This window comes from Tripterygium wilfordii, chromosome 7 (genome assembly GCF_013401445.1).
Source record: "Tripterygium wilfordii isolate XIE 37 chromosome 7, ASM1340144v1, whole genome shotgun sequence".
In the NCBI taxonomy this organism is placed as follows: Eukaryota; Viridiplantae; Streptophyta; class Magnoliopsida; order Celastrales; family Celastraceae; genus Tripterygium; species Tripterygium wilfordii.
The window spans coordinates 6825537-6848899 of NC_052238.1; the positions used below are offsets into that span (position 1 = coordinate 6825537).

Consider the following 23363-nt stretch of genomic DNA (forward strand, 5'->3'; position numbering starts at 1 on the left):
AGAGGTCCACATGTTTAAAGGCTTACACGCCACTAAGTCGGTAGTGGCCCAAGTCTACCAGCCCTACCAACCTGCCTCGCCGGCCGCCTGTACGATCCATTTTCTGAATTTCTATCTACCGACGCATCTGAACAAGACTGATTGTTCAGACAATAAGAGATGACTCTGTACATGCCCTTATTCAGGTCCTGTGCTACCTTAAGATCACTCACACAACTCCACGCCCACCTATTCGTCTCTGGTCTCCATGGTGACCCACAAGCCTCTACTAAGCTCATTGAGTCATATGCCCAAATGGGTGTCCTTCAGTCGTCCAGACTCGTCTTTGAAACCTTCTCAGAACCAGATTCCTTCATGTGGGGTGTCCTTATCAAAACCCATGTTTGGAACCAATGCTTTCAGGAAGCCATTTCCCTATACGATGGAATGATTCTTAACCAATCTCAGATTAGTAGCTATATATTCCCATCAGTTTTGAGAGCTTGTTCAGGATTTCGTGATCTGAGTAATGGTAGCAGAGTACATGGGAGGATAATCAAAAGTGGATTTGAACATGATGCTGTGATTGAAACCTCACTCCTTTCTATGTATGGGGAACTTGACTTCTTAGATGATGCTAGGAAGATATTCGATGAAATGCCTATTAGAGATATGGTTTCATGGAGTTCGATTATTTCGAGCTATGTTGAGAGGGGAGAGGTAATAGAAGGGTTGGACGTGTTTCGTTTGATGGTCTCTGAAAATGTTGAACTGGATCATGTTACAATGCTTAGTGTAGCTGAGGCATGTGCTGAATTGGGTATTTTGAGGCAAGCGAGGTCTGTTCATGGTCATATAGTTAGGAGGAAGATTGAAATTGATGGCTTGGTGGATAGTTCTTTAATTGTAATGTATAGTAAGTGTGGTGACTTTTCTAGTGCAAAGAAGATATTTTTACGGGTTTCTAACAGGAGTGTTACATTGCGTACGGCAATGATTTCAAGCTGCAACCGAAGTGGCTGCTTTGAAGAAGCACTGGAACTTTTTGCTGAGATGCTCGAGTCTAAAGTACAACCCAATTTTGTGACTCTGATGAGCGTTTTAGGTTCTTGCGCTGGATTAGGCAGGCTGAAAGAAGGCAAATCAATTCATGGTTATATGATTAGAAATTGTGTGAACTCTGGTTATGACTTTTTAGGGCCAGCGTTGATAGATTTTTATGCTCAATGTGGAAAACTGACTAATTCTAAGAAGGTTTTATATGCTACTGGACAGAGAAACATTGTGGCATGGAATATGCTCATATCAAGTTATGTTCAGAGTGGTTTTTTGAAGGAAGCATTATTACTCTTGGTGGGGATGTTAGCACAGGGATTGATGCCAGACTCATTTAGCCTAGCAAGTTCTCTCTCAGCTTGTGGAGATGGGGGTCTGTTGCAGCCTGGACTTCTAATTCATAGTCATATCACTAAAAGAGGCTTTTGGAATGAGTTTGTCCAGAACGCACTGATTGACATGTATTCCAAGTGCGGATCAGTTAATTTAGCATATTTGATATTTGAAAATATTCAACACAAAAGTGTTGTCGCGTGGAATTCGATGATTTGTGGTTTCTCTCAAAACGGTAATTCCTTAGAGGCTATTTGTTTCTTTGATCAGATGTACTTAAACTGTCTTGAGATGAATGAAGTTTCCTTCTTAAGCGTAATTCAAGCTTGCGCTGATTCGGGCTATCTTGAAAAGGGAAAGTGGCTTCACCACAAACTAATCACCTATGGAGTTAGAAACACCATTTATATTGATACAGCTCTGACTGACTTGTATTCCAAGTGTGGAGACCTTCAAACAGCACGAAGAGTTTTTGATAGCATGCCGGAAAGAAGTGTGGTGTCATGGAGTGTAATGATTGCAGGATATGGAATACACGGTCAAATTACTTCTGCCATTTCACTCTTCATTAAAATGCTAGAGGCGGGGGCCACGCCAAATGATGTTACCTTCATGAACATTTTAACAGCGTGTAGTCATGCAGGCTATGTCTTAGAGGGCAAGTATTATTTTGGTTTCATGAGAGAGTTCGGAATTGAGCCCAACTCAGAGCACTTGGCTTGTCTGGTTGACCTCCTCAGTCGAGCAGGTGATCTTGATGAAGCATATAGAATTATCAATTCAATGCCTTACCCTGCCGATGCTAGTATTTGGGGTGCTTTACTTAATGGATGTCGCATTCACCAGAGAATGGACATGATACAAATCATTGAAAGAGAACTCCTCAATATTAGTACAAATGATACCGGATACTACACACTGCTATCAAATATATATGCAGAAGGAGGCAACTGGAGTGAATTTCGAAGGGTGAGGTCAGTTATGAAAAGTACAGGTCTCAAGAAGGTACCTGGATACAGCACTATTGAACTCGATAAGAGAATTTACTGGTTTGGAGCCGGAGATTCATCATATTTGCTTGCAAATGAAATTTACTTCTTTTTGGAATGTTTTAGTAGTTTGGCTGGGGAAGAGTTTTATAATGTAAAAAGTGATGTCTCAGTGTCCAATGCCTGTAATAGTGAAGAACCGGTGATTGCTTATGGATTAATCAATGCAAATGCAAGGACAGAGGAAAAGAATTCAAGTAAACCTTACTTTTCGTAGCAATTATTGTGCTTGCATTTACTAAATTTTCTTTCTTGTGATTAGAGAGTGTTACATATGTGAAGACCAAAGCTTTGTGTCAATGACTTATCTCAGCACAAGAGCCCAAGAGGCATATCCCTCGACATTTTAGGATTACAAGAACAGAAACTTGCATTGAACCAATGGAAAATATCCACATCTAGTTTTGACTCCATCTGCGGTTAATTGAGAGTCCTCTATGGACTTACTCAGCCCTCCCTGCTTTTTCTCTCATCTCATTAACCTGACTCCATCTTCCATCTGTAGCATACAGATTAGACATGAGTACATAGTAGCAAGCTTTGTCAGGATGCAACTCTAGCATTCTCCTGATTGCCATTTCTCCAAGATCAAATTTAGAATACTATGTACATCCATGTAGAGAAGCTCCAAAAAGAGAAACGTTAGGTTGAACTGCGATTTCTCCATGGAATGAAATCCCAGGTTTCTTCCAGTCTGCCCGCATAATGCTTCCTGGTAGGAACAAAATTATGGTCCTGGCACATAGAATTAAATGTGAAGATAGGACTGGCAAGAACGTAACATTGGTCTGGTGGCAATTCATTTGATGGGAACGCTCAGGTGGAGAAGCATGAGTTGCCTGATTTTCTAACAGGAATGGTCGAACACCTCAAGAGTATGATGAGTCAGCAAATAGCTGCAGCAATGACACAAAAATTGGACATGATTGAAAAGGCTTTAGATGTAATAAAAGTGCCAATCTGCTCAAAGCTAAAGGGAAGCTGGGTACTCAGCAGGTTCTTGTTGATCAGCCTCTGAATGCTTTAGCTATTTCGAAGGAAAATGAAGCTTCCTTGATTGTTGAAAAGAGGGCTACCGGTGACGGGTCTAAAATTGAAGTTGACAACTTGAAGTTTAGAGTCCCAGCCCATATGGAGGAACTGCAAGCAAACGAAAAGCATGCTGATGGGAAAATGAATCTTATGCAAAGATCAGCATGTGTCTTCAAAATAAAAGTAGATGTTTCACCTTGTTGAGAAGGAGAATGGAGATGAGGACTTGGCTGCGAAGTGCATGGCACAAGTCTCTGGTTGGGAAAGGTGCCCAAGAGTATGAGACAGTAGATATTACTTTCCTACTTCACGTGGTTACAAGTAAGAGTTACAATGAGAATGCTCTGATGGAGGAGATTCTAATATCAAGCATTGTGCTTTTCAAAATTGGGATTGAGAAAGTGGGGTGCCATAGGCTGAAACTCGCTTTCCTTCAGCCTCTTTTTATCCTATGTTTAATGGGTGTTTCTCAGAATCACTTTGTGCTGATATAGAGTTGTCTGAGAACAACAATTATGCTTCAGGCTTCATACCAATAAGGGCGTTGAGCATGACTGGCAGTTTGAGTAATCGTCTACCTACACATGTACTTTAATTTGATACACCCTACCATAAACTTTTTCATCACCATCCAAATTATGGATCTCTCAAAAATATTTGGGTGTCTCTGCTATCCATGGCTTCAATCGTACACAACACACAAATTAGAACCTCGCTATCGCCCATGCATTTTTTTAGGACACTCTCTCCCACATCATGCCCTTTATTGTTTTGATCCCACTAAAAATCACATGTTTATTTTTAGACATGTCATTTTTCATGAGAATATTTTCTCTTTTAAAATAACTCCTCTGCACTACCATCTACTACCGACATCTTGTCTCAATTTCTTTCCAAATTTGAAAAATTGAGTCCTCATTCTACTCCTATCACGTCATCACCTGAAATCTCCTCCATTCCCTCTACTGTATCTCCCACCCTTGTACCAAGTTCAACTCTTCCCTCACAAATGATCTCTTTTTCCTCACCATCACAGTCCCTTCTGTCCACTTGGGGTTCCTTCTCACCTACACCTGACTCCATGCCGTTTCGATCTCAGGATGCAACAAACTCATCTCCTTTACAGGTAAGTGGTTCTACCCTTCTTCAACACCTGCTTCTAACCCACCCAACCGCATGCTTACTAGGGCCCAAAACAACATATATATATATATATATATATATATAAGCCCAAAAAGATTCTTTCCCTAAACACCACCACCACTTCCAAATCCTCTGAAACCTTTGTTGATCAGGAACCCTCTACCTTCAATCAAGCATCCAAAACTCTTCACTTGCAAGCCTCAATGACCGAGGAGTATCAAGCCCTTCTCCACAATAATACTTGAACCTTAGTACCTACCACCTCTACACAAAATATTATTGGTTGTACATGGGTTTATCGAATCAAGAAAAATCCGAATGGATCCATTGCTCGTTACAAAGCTCGCCTTGTAGCCAAAGGCTTTCATCAACGCTCGGGCACCAATTTCACTGAAACTTTTAGTCCGGTTGTCAAACCAATCACTATTCATCTAGTTCTCAGCATCACAGTGTCGCATGGTTGGGCCTTGAAACAATTGGATGTTAACAATGCTTTTTTGTAGGGCACCCTCACTGATAGTGTTTTCATGCAGCAACCTCAAGGTTTTGTTCATCCACAATTCCCTCATCATGTTTGTAAACTACACAAAGCTATATATGGAGTGCGGTAGGCACCCCGTGCATGGTATAACGAGCTTCGGTCCTTTCTTATTGCTAAAGGATTTACCAACACCAAATGTGATGCTTCTCTTTTTGTTCTCTACACATCCACCTTCATTTTCTATCATGTTTATGTGGATGACATTATTGTCAGGGGAGCAACAACGCTACAATTTGTAACTTTATTGACACAATGTCCTCACGATTCTCTCTCAAAGAACTTGGGAATCTCAATTATTTTTTGGGAGTTGAAGCTACTGATGTGCCAAATATATACATACATTTGCACATCCTTTACACATAAGTTCATCCCATTTTGAGTTGATTAAGAGTTGATATTGCCTAAGAAAGTTATATTTGCATATTGTAGGTGTCAAGGCAAGAAATGAAGGAAAAGAGTGCAAAATGAAGATTTTTACTCCAGAACCGATTTCCGATCGATCGGAGCCATTCCCGATCGATCGGACCTGCCAAAACAGCCTTGAATTCATGGAGACAGATTGTATTTCCGATCGATCGAAACAGTGTCCGATCGATCGGATGTACTATTCACAGCACGCGCAGTTTCGCGAAAAAGTTCCGAATTCACTTGTTTTTAAGCCAAAACGACCCCAACTTGTTTTAAAAACGACGTAAGAGTTTGGGGAAGTATAAAAGGGCAAAAAAATAGGGTTTTGGGGAGTTCTTGGAGGGTTTTTCATTCTACCACCATTGGAGAGCTTGGAGCCACCATTGAAGCTTGGAGAAGAAGAGGGTCTACAAGGGGGTTTTCTCTGTCCTTTTCTATCTTAGTTTCTATGGTTGATTTCCTTTGTTTAATGATGTATTTTGCTTCCATGAGTGGCTAGATTTCTTACTAGGGTCTTAATGTTACCAAATCTTGAAGATTCAATAAACTTGGTTTCCTTATTTCTTGATTTATCTCTTTCTATTGATTGTCTATGGGTGTGATTAATGCTTTTGAATGTTTGGCCATCATTCAATTGATTTGCTGCCTAGATTGAGACCGGAAGGAGATATCTAGGATTTGCCTCAAGCCATAGATGACATAGGGTGCATAAACCATAGGAATATAGGTTTGTGGCTTATGCAATCGCTAAATGATTTCCATAGTTCTTAATGGGTTTTTGATATATTAATCCGATTGTTAGGAATAACAGGGATTTATGTTGAAAATACGTTTGATGTATCTAGGAATAGAACATTGAATAGGTTGGGAGATCGATTGTCATTATAGAGAGATGAATTAGGGATTAAGGGACTAAGAGAATTGAATTGGATAGATGAGGTGACTTTAAGTACCCTAGTGCTTTCCATCCTTGATTTCACACTTGTGTTTGATTTGTCTTTGTTCTTTTTAATTAGTTTAGTTAAAAATCAAAACAAACCGCAAAACCTTTCCCCAATTTGCATAGTTGTTACTAGTTTGACATTGATTTCTATTGCCAACACATCCCTAGTGGAAACGATAATTTACTCATCTCTTTATTACTTGTGCGATTTGTGCGCTTGCAATTAAATCCATATCAGCTACTAAAACAAGCATCGATCTCTTTCTTTCTCAAAAGAAATACCTTACTGATCTGCTTCTCAAGACTAATATGTCCCAAGCCAATGCAGTTTGTACGCATATGTCCTCTATTGAAACACTCTGCTTAGATGATGGGTCTCCTTCTCATGACCCCACACAGTATCGTCAAGGGTTGGGTTCCTTACAATATTTGTCTCTCACAAGGCCAAATATCTCCTTTGCGGTGAACAGATTGGCTCAATTTATGCACCGTCCCATCGCAAATCATTGATTGGCAGCAAAAAGAGTTCTTCGCTACTTGCAGGGCACCTCTCATTTTGGTCTATTTTTCTCGTCAGAATTTTGCATTTCTTCAGGCCTTTGCCGATGCCAATTGGGCTGGCGATGTTGAATCTTGGGTATCCACATCGGCCTATGTTGTATTTTTTGGCTCCCATTCGATAAGCTAGAGTTCTAAGAAACAATCTACTGTTGCTCGTTCATCTACTGAAGCCGAGTATCAGGCCATCACTACTGCTACGACTGAAGTCTATTGGATTACTCATCTACTAGCTAAATTGGGTATTCCTCTTACTCGTGTGTCGATTGTTTATTGCGACAACGTGGGTGCTACCTTTTTATGTTCCAATATGGTGTTTCACTCCCGCATGAAACACATTGTCATTGATTTTCACTTTGTAAGTGATCAAGTTGCCAAGAAAGTTCTTTGCGTATCCCATGTTCATATAGCAAATCAGTTAGCGAACTCATTAACCAAGCTTCTTGCTCGAAAATTGTTCACTAGTCATAGATCCAAGCTTCGTGTCCTTTCTAGATCCATGCGCTTACGGGGGCATGATATAGATACTCCATGATTTACGTGATAGTCATACTCCATGATTTACCTGATAGTGATATCCCATGTTACGTACATTGATTGCTATGCAATATCTCTTGTAATTACTGTCATCAATTGTTTCACATTCTAGGTAGTACATACAAGGAGATAAATCACATACCACTTGTATATATTGTTCAATGATTTAGTCAATGAATACACAACAATTTTGCATGATTCATAGAATTCTTTATTGATGTGGTCTTGAAAACAGACCTTAGGGGTGAACATTATTAAAAAAAACAAATTTTGGTTGGGATGGTAACATTTACTGTAGTAACTCCTTACAAATACTGAAGGTTGAAGGTTCAACTCTCACGCCTAGTAATTTCGAGAGGATTTACTCTCATGGGCTTCAACCTGATTTTATCTGTTGCTAACGTGAAAATGACACGTAGACAGCTGGAGTTTAGAGCTGGTCTAACTGTCCGATGGACATATATTGGGATGGAGAATTCTCGGTTATAAAAAATAAAAAAAAATAAAAAAAAGTAAAACGAAAAATTAGAGGAAATCTTAAAACAAGAACAAACTGTTGGGCACAAGCGCAATTACAGCTTTTCCAGTGTGCGGAAACGAAAAATATAAGAAAGAAAGGGAATATAATAGTGCCATAATAATAATAATAATAAGAGTTAGAAAAGGACAGACAAGCAAAAGAAGTGCATGACTCCTTAAATATAAATATAGAAGGAGAAAGTAGAGAAAGGTGATTGGACAGATTAGAATCTCCCCATTACATGAAAAGGATGGGGCCCAATTCAATCCACATAAGTGTATTTATTATGAGAGTATATATATATATATATTCTCATAAAGTGTATTTATTATTGTATCTGATCATGTACCACAAACCCTCTGATCAGACACCGACACTCTCCATTCTCCACGCCAACAAAAGATAGATCTTCTCAGTCCTACACGCGCCCCCTTGCCTCTCGTGCGTCACACTCTCCTTTAATTTCAAAATGAGTAGTGGTATCCCCACCCCTAATCATTGATTTTAATTTTTTATTATTATTTTATATATGATTTGATATTTAATTCTTTAGAATTGTCTGTGTTTGACATTTGATTATCATTTCAAAAATTAATTTTCTCACTCCCTTATTGATTTTTATTACAGCACATCAACGCAGATTAGCGAGTAACCATCTGTGATAGTAATTCTATCTGTGTGAACGTATTACTATCACAATATAATTTGTGAATGGTAATTACTTCTTTCAATTGACATTGATAGATGGTTACCCGATATCTCCTATTATGATTCAGTGGTTTAGATATAGGTATGATAATGCAAACGAATGGGTCACTCCATATAGACCACAACTTGCAGCATACATTAAATGTACCCGCTAATTTGCATTGATGTGATGTTATAAGTTTGCTTTCATTAATTAATGTATGCTGTAAGTTGTGGGAAAACTAATTTTTGGAATGAGAATCAAACGTTAAATCACACGCAATTCAAAAGAATCAAATATCAAATCATATATAAAATGATAATAAAAAATTAAAATCAATTATCGAAGAGTGAGATAACCAAATTAGAGGGTGGGAATACTTTTTCCTTTTCAAAATATGTATCTCTACAACTGCCATTGGGGTAAGATCTATGCATTTTTTTTAAATACTGTTGAAAAATATATTTTTCATTAGAATTGAACTTTGAGAACATATATCTAACTCAATCGATTGCCAACCGAGCTACCTCTCATTGGTAGATCTATGCACTTTTATACAAGGGTGCACCAAAAAATTTTAGAAAATTGTTGTAAAATAGTAAGTGTATAGAACGTATAACGAACCCAACTATATATATTTTTTGAAATAAAAATCAAATTCATTGGATCGTAATAAATTTGATTTTTATTTTGAAAAAAAATATGATTGATTCGTTATACGAATTACTACACATTTAATAAGAAAATTTGGTGCACCAAAATGGTTTATCAAAAACTCCCCAAGAAGACAGAACCAAAAAAAAAAGTTACATACGCACACTCATTCAGCTCATGAGAAGTCCTTTAAACCTATGTAGAGGTCTCTGCATATTGAGTAATATAATATGGTCAATATAACAATTAAAAGAGTCCAAGCAGCACAGCAAAAAAAGAAAGGTTTCCATCATGAATGCATGCACTTTTTGTAAATCTTAACATGATCAGAAAGTGAATAATTTATGATTTGATAGGTCTCTTCAACTCTAATAGATAACAAAAGAAGAACATGTGGGACAAGTTAAAGAAACTTGAAAGAAAGCCCACAACTTTTACCCCATAATATCCGCATAAAGCCAGACACAACATCACAGTCGATGAATCAAACAAAGCAAGCAACCCCACAATTCAGGGCTACCCCATAAAAAATCCTAATAATACAGACCATTAATTTTTTTGAATTTCAAAAGGGTATTTACTTTTGTTATGCCATCCATTAGCACCATCATTTCCCAAATAAAACAACTCCCTAAAGTTTCAGACAAGACTAATAGTGTTTCTATTCATGAAAGACAGGTGACCACATGGTCAAAAGTTTGAGGCGAGGAAATCCTCACACTAGTTGTCATAAATTACATAAAAGCTTTTGCATATATCAGAATCACTCTAGCTTTCTTTTATAGTTGCAAACATATCTCCTGATCAAGTTTACTCTTTTCAAAAAAATCATTTTTGTACAGATTTCTCAGCTATCCTGTAGATAAAGACATCTACTACAAGGAATAATGTAAACATCTGGGACGAAATTTTGTGCCTCATATGATACCCATGACAGTCCAAACACTGGCTGTCACATGCAATTGAAGAAATACTTGGAATATAATCCTCTAGAGAAAATCACGCAACATTATTCATGAATAATACAAAGTAGGCAAACCACCCACATAAAGATGATTGGCAAATTAGGGGCTAAGAAATATACAAGGATGTACCATGGCTTGCAACATCCTGAATCCCCAAAGCCATAGAAACAGCTCCCTACTGCCCTCTATAACATTCTCTTGCTATATAAAAAAAGCATCTTTAAGTTACTACGTTAAAGGGAGTGTCTGAAGACTACCTGCAGGGCATCTTTGCCGCCGGGGCCTTCTAGTGGTCTTTCCCCACCCTGCTAGACTTCTATCCTCCAGTCCCACATCAGTATTATTAAGCTGCTGAATTAGTTCAGTACAAGCAGGGGTTGTCAGACCAGGCGAGGGACTGACCGCTGATCGCTGCCTCCCCCTTGCACAACCATTTCTAGTGGAGATCCTCCTCGTCGATCCTGACTGCCATGAATGGCCGGTTGCTCTCATCAACCCTCCAAATGTATGAAGATCTTCTGTAACCTCATGCCTTGATAGCGAAGCAATACCTAGAAGAATGTCTCTTTGGAAGTCCCTAAGCTGCCGACCTCTCCTCCCCTGGCCCTTTCGTGGTCGATTAGCCAACGATGTAGCTCCCGTTTCTTCAAGTTTTAACATCTCTGGAACCAAAGGCTTGGGCATGTAATCTTCTTCTCTAGTCTCTGTCAATTTCAATGTCATGAACTCAAAGTAATCAATTTCTTCTGAGGAAGAGTCAGAGTTCTTTTCAGCATTGTTGCCTCTTAACACAGCATCAAACTTGCCGTCGGGATCATCTCCACAGGAAGAAACAATCTCTGCAAGCCACTGAAGGGGGTCCACCATAGAAGATTCTGATGGATCACAAGTGGCATTGCATATATAATTCTGGTGATCAAGTGAAGAAATGGAAACTATTGCCTCCGCTGCTGTCCTAATCAGCTCATCCTGCAGGCTTCCAGCCTTTTCTTGTGGCAATTGAAAAGGTGCCTTGTTCACCTTTTCTGGTGATTCAATTCCAGGAATAACATCCTCCTCAGTCTCAGGAATCGCAGGGGCTTCCAAATCTATCCCCACAGTAGCCTTCACATTGCTGCTGAGAACAGAAGGCATCAAAGAATCATCTTCCTCGCTAATACAAGAATTCAAATCAATGTGCTGTCTGAAACTGGCAACTTTATTTTCTTCTCCTTTATCCTTGATAGTAATTTCTTCCACCATCTGTTGGCTCGATTCAGGAAGAGTGTAATCACAAGGCAAGTTGATATCAAAAGTTATGTTTTTCCTGCAATCTGTGATGGAATCTTTCACTCCTCTCTCAGATTGCTGAGGATGGGGAACAGAAGGGGAAGTAAGCAAAGAAGACTCTATTTCAGAAATTTGAGGGGTTTCAAATATAGGAAACCCAAGAATTTTTCTATAATTTTGGCACTCAACTGCTCCAATCCTACAAGCCTCAACTACATGGGAAGGAGAAAGTGGCTTCATGGTTTGAGGAGATAGTCCATTAGTACACTTTCCCATTGCACTTTTTGCAGACAACTGACTGGGAGAAGATTGCACCAAACTCGAATTCCCTGTGTTCAAGTCCTTGACCGAAATGGTGGGCTCATTCTTACCACCAGAAGTAGCTTTTAGCCAAGGTAACACTGCAAGATGTTCCTCATGCTTTCTTTTTCCATCTGAAGTCTCAAGGCGTTGCTGGTGAACTGGCTCATAGGCTTTGTTCGAAAGTGCTACATTCAAATTAACTTGCTTAGAAAAGTCCATGCCATTTGGGCTTCTGTAAAAATTTGCTGAACCACGATTGATCAACTGCTCAGAGGTTACGTCATTATCAGTACCGCAGCTCAGATTGTCATAGAATATTGATGGGCGGCAAATTGGTAGTTCCTTGGACTGTGATGAGGATCCATGATAAAATCCATTTCGGTTAGAAAATCCGTTCACAAAACTCATGTTGGATTGCGAGTTGCTGTTACTGCTATTATGATGCCTCCTGTCCCCAAAATTTGCTTGTCCCTGAGTTGATGACCCTGGATTCTTATTCAAGGTAGCAGATGAGTTCAAATATGGATGAGGAGCTTGAACTGACATTGACTTCTGGCTTAAGCTAATACCAGGCTTTTGCCAAGATGAAGCAGAGGTACACCAGACATTGATCAAATCGTCAGAAGCAGCAGCAGGATACAAACTAGGAATGTGTGAAGCTGTTGCTGATTCTGGGCATCTATCTTTAGAGAGTTCATGATTTCTTTCAGGGATTTCTAAACCATGAACACTTCTCTCTTTCCATTGATCTGCCTTGCTGTGTTCGGTTAGGAAAAAGGCAGGAGTCTCTGAAGTTCTAGTAAGCATAGCTTGTGGTGGCTTTGAATTTACAGGGAACTTCTCTGGTTGACAACCTTGAGAATCAGGCTTTAGGTAACCGTTACGATCACCTGTTAATATAGATGAACCCAAGTATCAGAATCAGAAACAACCACCCTATAAAGAATATATGTGAAAATGCCAAATTTGAATGGAAAGGACCTGACAATTGATATCAGGCTAAATTAAGCATATGCCCAACTTACCCTTTCTAAGAGGTCACAACAGCAAAATATACCATAGGTTAGTATGTATAAGAGAGAGAGAGCTACATAAGTTCTTCACCTACTAAACTGATATTCTGGATGTCACACTGCAACTTCACTTGGATTCCAAGTGCAACAGATATGTAATTTTCTTTCATTTGCAAAATTAGTTGCGAGTTACAAATGCTTTGAATTGAAAAAGAGTACTTGTAAAAACACATAAAAATCTACCTGTAAGGAAGTGGTGAGACCAACTCTTTCCATTGTTTTCCAAGCTCATATCGCTCAGAGTACCATTATTTTTCCCTTGAAGGGAGTTAAGTGAAATTTCACTTGGAAAACCTAGAAGCTGTGACATTGGTTTAGCAGACAATTCAGGGCGTTGCATATCCACATGATAGGTCTGACCAAAATGATCAACATACGCAGCATTATGCAGCTCTTCATGCCGAACAGGCTCATTCAAGTCAGCCAAACACTTTGCGCTCCTTAAACGCGAATCAATATCAAGTCTCACCGCATTTCCATGGAAGCTACTCTTCTTACCATCTCCACAAATATCTTCTACTACACTCTCAGGCGAAAATTTATGAATCCCATTAGGAACTGAGAAACCGTATCTATTTTCCTCCCTCGACAGCTCCCCTTCATCAGTATCAATGTATTCATCAGCTGGAAGTTGAAGGTCAAATGCTTTTCTTCTCACCTTTGAGGGCCTGGAATACAGCACATCAGCTTCCTTTGAACTACATCCATGTGGAGATGAAAATTGACTGGCTTGTGCACTGTTCCCTTTCAAAGAACTGAAAGGAGAATGAATGTCTTCAGCACCTGATGTAGAAGTTATAGCACAAGCAGAGTTTGCCAAGGGGAAGTTAAGAATATGCCATTTCCTAGCATCTTCAGAAGTCATTCGAGATCCTAAGGGGCTTGACGACAATGAAGTCTCAACATGTATCCCATTGCTGCGCAGTTCTGTCCTTTTAATTTCATCCATCATGTCCCTTTGAATTCTGTATAGGCGATGAAGTTCAAAGACCTGATAAGAGAGCAAATGTCAGATGCATTTAAAAGTCAGCACGTTACCTGACAACCACCAACTCGGATTGACCCATACAAGGGGAAGACATCTGAATCAAAAATTGTTAAACTCTTTAAGCAGTGCCAGATGGAGGAAAATTACAACAAGACATACCTGATTCTTAAATATGGCTTCATGCTCGAGCATTTTCTGTTTCACCACGTCTTTATCATACCCTGCATAACCATCAGGAATGGCCCTAGGGAAGAAACCATTGTAATAGTGCCCATTTGTCAAGGTTTTATCTCCACAATACATGGGCCAGCTACAACCATCAGAATCCTCATTAAGATCTCTCATTGTGTAATATCCAGCAAGAGAGCTCTTACAGTGTACCTTGGTGCCCATTCCTGCCAATTAAAAATTGCAAGTATTCAATATGACAGATATCTTAAATTCTTAATAACATGCTCCCCTATTAAGTCAATGATTATTTAGCCATATGAGAGAAAAATCACTTATAATATAAGAAGCACTTTCATTAATTTGCAATATGAGTGAAATTAGCCAATGGACCATGGAAGCACAACAGTAAGTACAAAATGTTTTTTTTTCCACAGATGAATCTGAGAAAAAGGAATCACCAAAGTTTCCGCCTTCCAACAAGCTGAATATAAAGCCCCGGTGACTACAGAGCATCAGGGCTCAAGTATAATGGTTCCCAAGCCAGTATCAAAACAAAGAATCACTTGCACGTACACCCCACATCTGATTATGAGCCTGCTGCGTTCATCTTAAGTTGTTTACTATGAAGAAAACTACAGCCCCATTGGGATCCATGCATAATTAAATGTGAAAATAATCTCAGCCAAAGATGCAGTATTCATAGATAGATTTAACTGATTCTAGATATGATGAGCAATCAATGGAAGAAATTCCAAATTATTGATTTGAATATGTGAGAGAGAGAGAGATTCACACACACATAGAGTCAAATTTTATGATACCACATAAAATTAAAATAATTAAGCAATAGAAATGACACTAAATGACAAAAACTTGAAATGAAATTGGTCAGCGAGTTAGAAGCCTCACAATACTCCAGGTAGAATTTGATTATAATTTTCCCTCCAAGTGTCTTTATACAAATTGACAACAACTCTGCATGCTCTTACAACCAATGAGAGATAAGGTAACAGCTGCACAAATCATGTTTGGTTACAGGGAAAGGCCTCAACAATCTCAAGAACTCTTTGAAACATGTTACCAAGCAAGATATGCTTCGTAACCCCACATGACGTTATAAATCAAGTACCACTTCATCGACTGAAGCATTTTCTCGACAGAAACAAACTTGATCACTCAGGATAGAACACATTTTGTGAATTGACAAAAGGACGCTTTCACAATATTCAGATGAGATAGAAAACAACAGAAGTCTCATATGCCTAGAAGTTACAGGCAAAAATGTTCAAATGTAATCAAATTGCATGCAATAGGTTCAAAAACTATGCATCAAAGCAAGAAACCATCAACACAGACCCAGACATCTGAACCAGTCGAATTCATTAAACAAGTCTCCAAAGTTAAATGTAAACACAACATTTGAAAATTTCCTAGATAATGCAACTGAAAACAATAAAACGATGATACAGGATGCAGTACCAGAATAAAAAAATTGAATATCATGAAAGCTCCATAGTTCCAAATTGCATGAATTAAAAAGAATCCAGACTTGGCACTAAAGCCCTTAGATACTGAAAATTGTGAAAAAAATTTGATCAGGAAGGAAAGTCTCTAACAGAAATCTAAATGAAAGAAAAATACTAACTAATTATGAAATTTAATAGAACAGGTCCCATAAACAATTACAATCTAAACTAATATGAAAATTCTCACCATCAACAACTATCTTACCATCAAATTTAAACCCCAATCAAAGCAATCAAGAATCAATAACAATGGAAATGGAAATGGAAAATTAAAACACACTAATAATAACTAAAGTGCGGATGTCACAATTACAAAAGCAAACCCATGAACCCAATCCAAAAAGTATGAAACCCCCACAATCAATGATATGAAGAAAAAAATCCCATTTACCCAAATCGTTAGACAAGAATTAGTCATAAATAAAATGAGTAAGAAAGATATTGAGAGACTTTTACCTCAGACCCACATCCTTCAATCGCCACTCCTCAAAGTATCCCCCAATAGATTTAATCCTTCAACAGTGACTACATATCTCAGACGATTCAAGAGTCGACGACTCACTCAGTCGAAGACACTAGCAATAACTATCACAAATCCGAATAATAAAAAAAAAAAAAGGAGAGGAAAAGAAAAGGTGGGTGTTATTCAAACACCATTGAAAGAGGTTAGATCGTCATCAGATGAATGAATAGAAGGAGAATTTCGATCTGCTGAGCCACTCTCTCTCTCACACAACAGCAGGAAAGGAACGAATATTGAGTTTCTAGAGAGAGAAAGAGAGATTTAATAGTGTGTTTTTTTTTTATTTTCTCTGCAGAGAGAAGGAGAGAAAGAGAGAGATCCCAGATGAGAAAATTTTCACACAAACAAACGACCTTCTAAGAACAGTGACGTGAAATTTGTCAACATCCGGTCTCTTTTTATTCTCTGATTTTTCTTTCACTTCTCTCTCACGCTCTCTAATTTTCTCTCTATCTCTTCTTTCTCTCTTTCTTTTCTTTTTTTTTTAAATTTCCATAAATAGTTAAATACATAATAATTTCCATAAAATACATTATGCTTTTAAGGAAATTAAAATAAATGTACATTTCTAGATTCTCTCCATATTTCGGTACATATAATTAGAATTAATTAATCACCATAATATGTTTTTGAATTTTCTAGGTATGTGTTATTTAAAACTAAGGTGGCAACGGGCAAACAGATTGATTTCGGGTCAATTCGGATAACATCACGTATTTATGAAATATTTACATGTCTAAACCCTAACGTGGATTGGATTTCGCCATTTTAGACGTACTTAAATTACCAAACTCGGATTGATTTAATCAAGGACAAGTAAATCGGGCAATGATTTAATCCGGGTTAGGTTTTTGGACAAATAACTAATGTCCAAACTTTATTTAATCCAGGTTGAATAAATTCGATCATTCGGATCGGACAGAGTTTTGTCATCCCTTTTTCAAACACAACAACGAACTTGACAAAAGAAAATAATTATCTGCTAATAAGCTGGAGCTGCTGGTGGTTAGTGTACGAATAAGACTAATTAATCGGTTTAATTACAACGAAACTATTTCGGCTTATAGTGGTTAATTAATCCACTCCAGCAGACAAATAAGTGGGCCCCCAAGAAGGAGGAGGAGGGGTCAACTGAAATGCCCTTCATTATGAGCTAATTTACAAGATTGGGATCGATGCTTGATTCTGATTGGAGGATCCTGTGTTTTCAGTCTAAATTGTTGGTGGCACTGTACATGATATCTTATTGGACCCTGACAGGCTAACACGTGGCATGTTTTGTGCAGACCTATCAAGATCTCATGCAGTGGCACTACTGAAAAGTCAATTAGAATGTTTACATGTCACTTGATTATTACGTAATTTCATTCGTAGCGGTTTTGAATTTTCTTACTTATTTTGAACAGCCTTTATTACGTTGATAATGAAAGTTGGTGACTATTTTTAATTTAAGGATGGGAGTAAACAAAATCACTAAATTACAATTTCGAAAAAAAATCATGTTAAATGATGATTTTATTTTGAAAATGACATATTAGAGTTTAACAATTATGAATTAAAGTTTAGGTTTTAGGATTTGGTTAACAAAAAATCATTGGTTCATATGGTTAAGTTAGGCTTTTGAACCTCTTAGTGCATGTGCGCGTGAGGGCGCAGACTTAACCGATCAATGTGTTTTGCAGGTATTGCATGTGTCCGGTGGATTTACCACTGGGATAGAGTCCGGTGGGTTGTGCTTTCACTGAGTTCCCTAGTCACACAAAAAAAAAAGTTTTGGGTTCAGATTTCAGTGTTTAGGTTTACAATTGTTTGTTTAGGGTTTGGTTGGGATGATGAAGGTGACTGTGGAAACTCCTTGCAAATGTGGGAGGTCGTAAGCTAGAATGGAGTGAGTTTGATTGGCAGCCTAAGTTTAGAGTTGACCCAACTGTCCGGTGGACATGTTGCGTTGAAAAATTCTCAATAACCAAAAAAGGTTTAGGGTTCAAGATTTAGATAACAAAGAAGCCTTGGTTAGGATGGTGAAGTTGATTGTGGTAACTTCTTACAAAATGTGCGAGGTCGCAAGCTAACTCTACACTCGGTAATTTCAACGTTATTGTGGAGTTAACTCTTCTTTGTAAGCTTCAGTCTCGTTCTCTTTGTACGGGCTTCACCCCGATCGTACATGTTGTCAACGTAGAACAAGCTGAGTTGACAACTTGAGTTTAGAGTTGACCCAGCTATCCAGTGGACATGTTGGGCTGGGGATTCTTGGTTATAAAAAAAAAGTTCAAGATTTAGAATTTTTTTTCCACAATCTATTATATTCTAACATTATGAATACCAAAATACTCAATATATAACACATTTTAAAATATAATTTAACATAGCTTTTGAGGAGGAAGATTTGAAGCCACATCCCAATAAATTGTGAAACTAATGTGAATGTAGTTTTGGTCCTTTTGGAATTACAAAAGTCGAAACGATCAAAGAAGAAAGTACTATCAAGTCAAGATTCATAAATATCTTAAGACAAAAGTACTCTGATTTAAGACGAAATTGACAAGAACATGCAATACACTAGACTGTCGGGGAAGATGACAGAGTGGTCAGCCAAGAGTGTTGTTGGGTATATACCTAGGAACAAGATAGCATCATGGACGTACCAAAACACAGTTTTGAAAGATGCATAATGCTCTGCAAATTTACTCTGATGCTGCTCCACAGCTTTGCCATCACCTTGTCAATATGCTGAGATTGGTTCATCAATCTAGGGATCTCCGGAGGAGGAGATTGCTCAGGAACTGAAGTTTTTAGGGTTGCTTTGAAACTCAACTTTCCGGATTCAAAAGCACTACATGTCCATAATTTATGCATCCATAATGTGTACATAACTAGGTAGCATGAGGCAAAATGTGGAGACCATTTAAAGTTAGCATGTCACCTAGATTATGGACATCAAAATTATGGGCACATATCATTTTGATTCCGGATTAGGCTTTGAAGCAGACGTTTTAGATTCTTTTTCTTGAAAATTCACAACAAAAACTCTTAACAAAAACTCTAAATTTACAGTAAAAATTCACTTTTCACAGATTTAGAGTTTCTTTTACAATACCACCACACAGCAGACACTCTAAATTCACACAACAACACTCTAAATCATTTAAATATTAATTTCTACAATCAATTTTTATTAATTTAAAGTATATATGTTTTACAATTATTATAACATAATAAATTACTATATTAAATTATAATTGATTGACATTAATATTAATAGTTATAATAATTATTTTAATAATATATGATTGTTGAATTCTCAGTTATATATAATTATTTTAATAGATAATAATTAGTTTATTATTAAAATAATCACCAATTCGCTACAGAAGACCAGTGCATCTACTGTCTTCCTGTAGCATTTGTTAATTTACCGTCCCTTTCCCAGTTGCTGATGGAGTATACTTTTGATGAAAAACTCTATCAAAACCTTTACATTTGCAGTCCAGTTTCAATACCCAATCACTATTGTGGGTGGCCTAATTCTCCAAAGTACGGTCAGACGCCAAAGGAGATAATATAATTTGGCACATCACAATCCAAAATACCTGAAAAGTTGAGATATATAATCTACAAACACATTACTTCCATTTTAATATAAAGTATAAACCAAATCATTAGATATTTTGCCATGATACCATGAATGTCATCACACTATCATAGTGGTCACACACATACTAGCACAGTTTCATTTTTTAAAATAAATTATAATTGAATATTGCCTTTATATTAAGAGTACGTAACACTAACAACAGTACAAAACCAAAGCATATATACAAGATCCAATTTCACAATACCAATAACCGGGAAGCCGGAAGAGCACTCCAGATAGTGAATCATTGAAAGCAGCCAAAGAAACTGTAGTCTCCAAGATCCAAAACATACAAGATCCATATCCTAATTCCTAAATTTTAGAACAAGTGAACAATCAAGGAAAGAATTAGATTAGTTACCTCAATATATGGTTGTAAATTTGATGAAACCTGTGGATGCTGTTTTTGCATGTAAGAAATTATCCGCTCTAGTGTTAGGGTACCACTATTGGCGTTCCTACCCTCCCCTCACAAATTTATTTTAGAAAAATATATCGCCTCCCCCATTCAAACCCATGAACTCTTATTGATAGGAGAGTGAGTAGTACCCGCCCAATTGACGAACTAGATTATTGGGACTTGAATAGATTCCACTCAAACGAGTCGTCCATTCCCTTTGTGTGACTGTGTTCCGTGGCCGTGTCTTTGAAGTCGTTGAAGGGGTTTGGCCGTTAGGGTTTTTAAATTTTGGATTTGTGTTGACTACTTGACATTTAGACTATTGGGCCTTCCTTAAATTGGGATCGATACTTGTTGTGATTGGATTGGCTTGGATTGGATTGGGTGATCCTCTGTTTCAGTCTAAATTGTTGGTGGTACTGGACATGATATCTTATTGGACCCTAACAGGCTAACACGTGGCATCTTTTGTGCGGACCTATCAAGATCTCATGCAGTGGCACTGCTGATAAGTCAATTAGAATGTTTACATCACTTGATTATTACGTAATTTATTTCTTGGTGGGTCTTTATTACGTAACCCTAACATGCAAGGAAGATGACAGAGTGGTCAGCCAAGAGATTTGTTGGGTTTTCCTAGGAACAGGATAGCATCCTGGATATAGGGGTATCCACAACCGATCCGCAATCGAGAAATCGATCAGTAACCGTGGTTATTCGAATATCGGATATGGTTTTTCGAATATGGTTATGATTTTAGTAAATGTTTGGATATTTTTGTGGTTATGGTTATAACCGAAAAAATCGAATAATATTAATATATATTATATAAATATACATTAAATTAGAATATATATATATATAAGTTACATATTGGAATATTAGATGAGACTATGGGAGGCAAAGTAGTATTTGTAAAACTCTTATTATATCTTCATAACAAATTATAAATTTAGATACCAATTAACCTAATCATTACACAAATTATAAATTAAGATTGATTAGTTGAAACTCATGGTGGCCTTACCATTTTAAAATTCATATAAATTAAGATTGATTATTGCTAAAGTGAAAGTGGGGAGACATTTTCATGGCTATTTTCTCACTCTATTTGAGATTTATTCATACTTTTTCATTTCTTCAAAAACCGAAAACCGATCCGATCCGAACCGAAAAATATGGTTATTTCGGTTATGGTTATCCGAACATAATGGTTCGGTTATGGATTCTAAAATAGCATAACCGAATCACTTAGGACATTTCGATTATGGTTAAAAACCGAACCGAAAACCGAATGGACACCCCTACCTGGACATATCAAAAACCGTTTTGAAAGATATAAAATTCCTCCGTAAATTTACGGCAAAAAGGGTTCTCCAATGGGCCAAAATCAACTAGCTTCGGACTCGGGCCTTGCCGAAAGGCATCACCAGAAGATGGGCTTACTTGTGGTCCCTTCGCTTACTGCCCAAAAAGTAGACCTAATCAGAACCTTCGGCCCAAAACAAATGGGCTCGCAGACTATATACTCTGAAAATTGCAACTTTGCGTCAGCTTGATCGTAAAATCGATTGGACGACGGACGACGTCATATCATGCATCATCTAGTATCGTGGACAGGTGTCAACATGATTTGAATACATTCTTTTTTATCGACAAAACCCTACTCGAAACGAAAAAAAATAGAAATATTGATGTGAATAAGCTCAAGTATCACACTCAAACTAACTCACAATAAGGAAACAAACACTTTTGAGAATTACTCTCAATTTTCTTACCAAGGAATCACTCCCAAAAAACAAAAACAATTTCTTCAATACAAAAATGCTAATTTTAACAATAAAAAGTACAATAATATAAATAGGTTGAATGTGTCTCTTATTATGGTAAGTTCTTCAATAGCAGTTCACTCTATAATAGCAGAAAATCATGTTTATAGGGTTGAAGTTGGTACCTCAGTTGAGTTTTTTCTTGCTCTATAAAATCTGACAGAATAAATGAATTAATCAACAAGTTTACAAACGCCATCAATACTAAAAGACTTGCATATATGCATCTCTAAGATCCAAGCAAGAGCCAAGATCAAGAAGCTCCATTGTCTTTTGTTCAAACCTGCCATCAAGCTCCTTTGACTACTTATCAATAGCAGCATTAAATATGGCATAGTGAAAATGATACTCAAATGTAATAGAATCTTGTCTAACTCATCCTGAAGTAATTCAAGCACACATATCAAGAAATTCAATTGTGTTTTTCATAGAATAACTTTACTGCTCCAAGAAAAGTATCCCAACCAGATATTCCTAATTTATAAGGAATAGTGTTTTTAGCATTTACCATATGTAGGATATTTGAAATATCTTGAACTCTTATTTATTGTTAAGACATATAATACCACATTGGTAAGACAAAGATTTTCCGAGTGGTATATATGAAAAGGTCCACCTTTAAATAATCCTGGATTTAGTGACTTGGGCTTTGACTTAGTTGCTGGGCTCAGGAGAAACAAACATGTGAGGGTAATCCGATGTATCCACGAGAAACTGAACCCAAAATGGATAATATGGTTGGTTGTTTGGATGTTGATTTATGACATGGTATTGGAGCAATTCGGTCCAGTTCGACGTAGCCTCTACTCCACTTGTTGAGTCTGGCATAACTCACCTCATAAGTGAGGGGGAGTGTCAAGATATATAATACCACATCGATAAGACAAAGATCTTCCGAGTGGTAAATATGACAAAGCTCACCTTTAAACAATCAACCAACCATTTTCCTGGACTTAGTGACGGGCTTCGGCTAAGTTGTTAGGTTCATGAGAAATAAACTCGTGACAGTAATTCTATGTATCCATAAGAACTGGACCTCCAAAGTGGATAATATGATTGGTTGTTTAGGTGCGGATTTATGACATTTGTAATGTTTGATATATAAATCATTTGTCGGTCCCAATAATTATTTTATAAAATGCAAGATAAAAACAAACTCAAAAGATATCATGGCACTGTATGCTGCTTCAGAATCACCACGATGACAATAAGTGGATCCATCACGCACAAATTTTTCC

At 37.5% G+C, this 23363-nt stretch overlaps 2 protein-coding genes across 4 annotated transcripts; one reads left to right on the plus strand and one right to left on the minus strand.

The window, feature by feature from the left end:
• The first annotated feature begins 66 nt into the window (after positions 1-66).
• On the plus strand, positions 67-2678 carry LOC120001769 (putative pentatricopeptide repeat-containing protein At1g69350, mitochondrial). Its single transcript, XM_038850229.1, has one exon. It carries the CDS (start codon positions 160-162, stop codon positions 2632-2634), a length of 2475 nt encoding a protein of 824 aa, XP_038706157.1. The 5' UTR covers positions 67-159; the 3' UTR covers positions 2635-2678.
• Positions 2679-10257: 7579 nt separating this feature from the next.
• On the minus strand, positions 10258-16549 carry LOC120002187. 3 transcript variants are annotated; one of them, XM_038850817.1, is made up of 5 exons: positions 16193-16549; positions 14669-14804; positions 14199-14434; positions 13235-14042; positions 10258-12868 (listed from the first exon to the last, which is right to left on the minus strand). In XM_038850817.1, exons 2-5 carry the CDS (start codon positions 14721-14723, stop codon positions 10635-10637), a joined length of 3333 nt encoding a protein of 1110 aa, XP_038706745.1. In that variant the 5' UTR covers positions 14724-14804; positions 16193-16549; the 3' UTR covers positions 10258-10634. The 3 variants fall into 3 exon arrangements, with proteins under 3 accessions (XP_038706745.1, XP_038706747.1, XP_038706746.1); XM_038850819.1 differs by lacking the exon at positions 14669-14804 and adding an exon at positions 15120-15223 and having other exon boundaries at positions 16193-16548; XM_038850818.1 differs by lacking the exon at positions 14669-14804 and having other exon boundaries at positions 16193-16548.
• Positions 16550-23363: the final 6814 nt, after the last annotated feature.

Coding starts and splice junctions, on each gene's coding strand:
- LOC120001769 (XM_038850229.1), top strand. CDS start 160: ATGACTCTGTACATGCCCTTATTCAGGTCCTGTGCTACCTTAAGATCA.
- LOC120002187 (XM_038850817.1), bottom strand. CDS start 14,723: ATGCTCTGTAGTCACCGGGGCTTTATATTCAGCTTGTTGGAAGGCGGA. Junction 14,043..14,198: donor AAGCCATATTTAAGAATCAG/GTATGTCTTGTT, acceptor CTCTCTTATCAG/GTCTTTGAACTTCATCGCCT. Junction 12,869..13,234: donor GTCTCACCACTTCCTTACAG/GTAGATTTTTAT, acceptor CTATATTAACAG/GTGATCGTAACGGTTACCTA.